The 5,791-nt window shown below is 44.7% G+C and overlaps 1 protein-coding gene across 1 annotated transcript; it reads left to right on the top strand.

The window, feature by feature from the left end:
* The first annotated feature begins 297 nt into the window (after nt 1-297).
* LOC135392263 (THAP domain-containing protein 11-like) lies at nt 298-3,991 on the top strand. The gene is made up of 3 exons (XM_064622980.1): nt 298-421; nt 3,454-3,611; nt 3,698-3,991. The coding sequence occupies exons 1-3, from the start codon at nt 298-300 to the stop codon at nt 3,989-3,991; spliced, it is 576 nt and encodes a 191-aa protein (XP_064479050.1).
* The last annotated feature ends 1,800 nt before the right edge of the window (nt 3,992-5,791 follow it).

Here is a 5,791-nt window from a genome sequence, read left to right as displayed (position 1 = left end):
GTAGCCTTGCATTCGTGTGATACACGTGGTCCAAAGGTCCGAGAAAGCCCAGGAGTTTTACTCTGCAATGGTTGCACAGATTCGCCGGGTCAGGCCTCTTATGAGGGTGCATTTCCAGCGGGAATGAAAATGGGAAATACGGTGAGAAGGACACTCTCGCCATGACCGTCTGAAGAGGCTCCCTCACCCTCAAATTATAGCGGAAGACAGCGAAAAAGAAATCACACTGTGACCAAGTAAGCCGGGATCACTAGGTGCAGGTCACCGAAATAGTGGCTGCTACGTGAGCCGCCTGCCATGACGCAAGTCCCAGCGTCTGGAAGTTGGTCCAAAAGCGGTATCCTGGTCGTAGAAGGTCCAGAATGTCCTACAAAGGAGAAGGCTGATAATCTGTGTCATCTCCGTTGTGGTCTCGCAGATGGTAAGCTTTCAGGACCGAGACATGTACTGGTCCTGCTTCTTCGTCCGTGTCACAGCGACCAAGCCTGTAAGTGAGGCAGGAAGAGCACGCATATACCTCGAAGGGGATCCTCCACTGGAAAAGGAGCCTCTCGTCCCAAGTTGAGGAACGCCGGGGTGAAGCCTGCAGATCCATTGGCTGTTGTCGGTGTAGCGAACGCTGCTCGGTCAGGTGGAGATCTCAAACACGGTGGTACTGACTAGTAAAGGAAACCAACATCATTTTCGCGTTCGGATTAACACACTCGGAAATATTAGCATGAGGATGATATGGGGAAGTCAACTTGCGCACCTACCACCTTGAGCACAAGTAGCTACGATCTGTTTTTAAAGTAGTGTGTCCAAATTTCGAGGAGCTATGCTTTGCTCCTATATTCACCAGACACTGTGCAATTGTAGCAAGGCGACAGGCAAAAGATATACGGGGTAGAACTGACAGGCAAATGAGCTCCTTCATGTAGCGTCAAACACTGCAGCAGACAATGAAAAAATGGCTAGGAAGCAAGCGAGCTGGTGAAGATGATGCATAATGTAAAAACCCCGAGACTAGGGAATACGAAGGGACAGACACAACACGAAGTCTCAAAGGACTTGAGAGGAATTGAGACTTCGTGTTGTGTCTGTCCCTTCGTGTTCCCTAGTCTCGGGGTTTTTACATTATGCACTACAGTAGAGCCTCCAAGTAGCTCATTGCGCCCCCCCCCCCTTTTTCACACGTTCATTTTCTCTCTTTCCTTGAAACGAGCGGGATGACTCTGTCTGCACACCCCAACCGGCGCTTTCCCAAGGCCGAAATTCTTATTGAGTCTTGTCACCAGACGAATGCAGGATGATATCAAAGCAGAAGTGACATCATAAATGCAATGACTAATCTTGTTATTATATGAAGGCGATATTTTTATTATCCTAATTGAACAATATACAGTTATCACAAATACTCGGTGTGTAATCATCCTGGTGTACCCTCGCATCTCCATTTTTTCCCTTTATTACATCACCATCACAAATAGGTGTAAGAAAATAATTATCGAAAGCTACCAAATACGAATAGATCAAGTGAAAAGCAGAACAGAGGAACATACAGGTAGATGGAGAAAGTATTGAGGAGTAGAATCAGACAGAAAAAGTAACGTCACAGTTTTTTTCAACAATACAATGGTCACAAGCAAGCAACATGCGATAAATAAAAATATTTTGATTTGATTTGATTTGATTTGATAATGAAGTGCAGAATCACCAAGGAAACAATGACGTTGCAACACAACGAAACGTCACTTTTCTTTGCTCTTTTTCTATAGCATTCATCTTCACTACAAATTTTACCTATAGGGGGGGGGGGGATCTGTGAATTACGGAGCAGAGAAACAACTCTTACACACGTATCAAAAGATTATTCTATCATGAATCAGGCCATAAATTTGAAAATGAATCAGGATATGATAGTACACCAGAAGCTCACTGCGAGTGACGTTTTGCAAAAGGTTCAAGGCTTCGTAAACTGTTTCAAGACAACTGCCATAATAACCCAGTACATAATTGAACGAATGAGTATAGCTTCTTTTGTCAACGTATAATGTAAGGATCATCTTACTAAATATACATCACACGGTAGAAATGCAGCGAGAACAGATACAGTCAACAGGATCATTTACTGATGGGAAACACTCCTCCTTTAATTAGACGGACATAAAAAGCTTACGTGGGGAATCCCACGAAAAAAAAAAAATCTTACCAAATTTAACCAACAAACATGTATTATTCATTGGTGTGCAAGAACAGCCAAAAGAAAAAAATATTCCTCACTACTTGCAAGATACCTTTTCTCAGTTGTGAGAGGGGACAAAGAAAGACATTTCTAGCTCGCTACCTCTCCGTTGTCTATAAACTCCCTCTTCCTGTCAGACCAACACTTTTCCCCTTTAGCCATTCGATATTATCCCGCTTCAAACTTAACAAAACACAAAAAGGCATCCAAAATGATTTGAGTCTCTAAACAGACTAACCAATGCTATATTATGTAGATGACAGAATGGCGTAAATGCAGGCTAGCTGGTGGATAAATCCCATGATTCCATGGGCAATTGTATTAGTGCGCCGTCTGTGTGTATGTGTCCACCCGGCCTTCCAAGCGCCTCCTTTGACCTCCTTCAACTCATTTTGTCCTCAATTCCCTATTCCCTTCTCTCTGTCTTCCCTCGCACTGTCTACATGTTCATGAATTATCAATAAGTCGATTTCACCATGAGTTTCCACAGGTCACCGGCAGGCGCGCAGCGCCGAAAGGCATGCCGGTACCTGTAGTCATCTTCGTTTGCGTCGTTTTCGAAGCTTTGTTGGCGCGTCGCGTGGTCTTTTTATTGTATCTCCGGTCCTGTCTTCATCTTCTATGGCGGGGTTCACGTGTTGTGTACCGGGCTGCTTCACATATTGTACGAGAAGCAAGGGAATAGGATTTTACCGGTTCCCAAAGAACAAGGCGAGGCGAAAAGATTGGATACGTCGCATTGGCCGCAGAGGAAAATACGGCAGGTAAGTTGCATTGTGTTTAATCTCTCGCAGCTTTGTGCTTTCCTGTTTGTCTTGTCTGTCGAGCATGTGGATATCAAAAGTTGAATTTCTGAAAATACCGTCTGACGTTTAAGAACCATGTCATTACGCTTTTCTGACATTGTTGTCCTTTGATTTATGCCGTACACCGTGTCGAGCTTGTCGATGCAGGAGTGGGATTAACCCTGGGCCATAGGAATGTGTAGAGGTGGAGTCATATCGTCCCAGCTTTTTTCTTTTTTCATTTCTGCCTTTGTGAACTCCAGTGCCAGGAGCAAATCCTGATAGGCCAGCCCTTCCTGAAGAAAATGCCCATTCCTTAATAGATGAGAATATAAAAGTCCTATAAGGTCGCGGGCATTCATTAAGCTCGTACTTATGCAGATAGAGCTTTGGTATGGCCAATGCAAACTATGACACATCTTGTTTCTTTTTACATATTTTCAGAATTTGCCCCAACCTCTGGCCACAGAGTCTGTAGCCTCCACTTCGAAGGAGCCAAAAAGACTTACATGAATGACACGCCAACGATTTTTCCCCTGAAGCCCTCAGACGCTACCACTGCCAGACCTACAAGGTTGCGAAAGGTGCAGCCAGACAAATCGGTGTGTTGACTTTCCATGCTATGTGCTGATTTTTGCTAACACGTGTGCATCACTAGAGGACTGAACTTGTATTTACTTCTCGCCAGGAGGATCAGCTTACTGCAGGGAGAGAGGAGCAAGAAATGAGCACCAAGGAAGTCCCTCCGCAGTTCACACAGTCACCACTGCCAGTTGATGACTTGGACTCTGGGTTGAGTGACAGTGCTGCCAGGAACAACGATCATACCTATGGGCTACCAGCAGAAGCAAAGGACGACCCCACCAAAGTGCTCAAGCAACAGAAATGCACAATTGAGTGCCTCACAGAAAGAGAAAAGGAACTGGAGGACCGCGTGAAAGCCCAGGAGGAAGAAGTGGCAAAAGTGCAGCTTGAATGTTAAATGAAGGAGGGCGAAGTCTCTCGCAAGGACTTGGAACTGGAACGTGAACGTGAACACAACCGGTGGCTGCAAGCGCAGCTCCGGGCTGCATATGACATTGTTCAACAAGTGGGGGAGAATGGCAGTAGACGCTCCTTATCATACAATGCCCTTGTGGCAAACAGCAAGGAACTTCAGTATCACACCGGATTTGCATCTGCAGCCATGCTGGAAAACTTCTTCTCTATCCTGGAACCTGACATAAGGCATCTTCAGTTCTGGCAAATGAAGCGGACAGGACTTGGAGAAGATGAAAGATGATTTGTTGTACCTCTAGAGGACCAGTTCGTTATGACGCTGGTGAGGCTTCGTCATGGATTAGATGGCGCCGATATTGCTCGAAGGTAAGTTTGTTCATTTGAGTGACTCTCCTAGCATGACCATGAAGACAAGTTAGGTAATCTCCATTCTGCCTAATTTCTACTTTTGAATACCAACACATGTTCCACAATTATTGTCAACAGCAACATTTTACCCTAACAAAATAGTGTGAAGGGGCATGTTGCTGTTGACAATGATGGAACCACTGTGCCATTTGTGCCATCGTTGATGTGCTGCATAATAGGTGGCGTGCACGTGACGTTACAGCATACACTCTTAAAAATGAACTTCACCGTATAGCACGCTCCTAGCCAACCATCATCTCCAATGATATCGTTATCTCCCTGATTTGTTGAAAACCGGAGGCGTACGTCTTTTTTACGACACTTATGCTGTTCGTAATTGTCACAGAAAAGGCGTGCGCCTCCCATCATTCACTACGATGTCATACGAGATGATGGTTGGATAAAAGCATGCTATGCGGTGAAGTTCAGATTTAAGAGTGTAGCTTTACTAGTGTTTTTTCCCGCTTTCTGGTGAACCAGTGCGCCCCACCTCATACTGTGCGAAAACAGACATTTTCGCCAGGGCTGCTCCATATGAAATGGTGGTTGGCAAATCGCACTGTTCCATCACTGTGCTGAGTGGTTTTAACAGATGCCAGATTATTGTCAGTGCACTCGTGTCATGATTATACTGTTTATGCAGGTACGAAATATCAGAAGCCACAGTATCACGCATATGGACCATATGGATAGACTTCCTTTACAACAGGCTGACCCAGGTAAGCATGCAAGACTAGTTTGAAAGTCATACTAGTCTAACAGTGCTTATGGCTCAACTTCCTCGAGCTTGCATAGTGCAGCCTATATTGTCTCATTATTTGTCATTTGGGCTGGTCTTACCACCGGTGATTTAAAATTTGAGCAAATTGGAAATTACCAAACGAGTTTGCTGAAGCAACTTAAATGCTTATTGACCAGAGTAGCTTTGTTTCCCCAACAGTGATGCAGCTAAACTATTTCAGATTCCAATGTGGATGTCATCGGAGCTGTGTGACAAGTATCGTCCAGCTATCTTCCAAGAGAAAGGATATAATACGGTCGATGGGATTCTAGACTGCACGGAGATTTTCATCGAGAAGCCGTCTTCGTGTAGGGTACAAAGCGAGACCTACTCTTTGTACAAAAAGGCCAATACTGCAAAGGGCCTTATTGTTTGCAGCCCGAATGGCTTCGTGACATTTGTTTCTGACTTAGTACCTGGTAGCAAGTCTGACAAAGAACTAACTCTTGAGTCGGGTGTACTCAAAAAGTTCGAAAGAGGCAGAGGCATTATGGCTGATCGTGGCTTTTTAATAGACAAAGAATGTGGAGAGGAAGGGCTAACACTGAACAGGCACCGTTCTTAAAGGGAAAGAAACAGCTCTCTCTATCAGAA

The sequence above is a fragment of the Ornithodoros turicata genome, chromosome 4 (assembly GCF_037126465.1).
Source record: "Ornithodoros turicata isolate Travis chromosome 4, ASM3712646v1, whole genome shotgun sequence".
In the NCBI taxonomy this organism is placed as follows: domain Eukaryota; kingdom Metazoa; phylum Arthropoda; class Arachnida; order Ixodida; family Argasidae; genus Ornithodoros; species Ornithodoros turicata.
The sequence above is the reverse complement of the archived record's forward strand: the minus strand, read 5'-3'. Positions and strand labels throughout refer to the sequence as shown.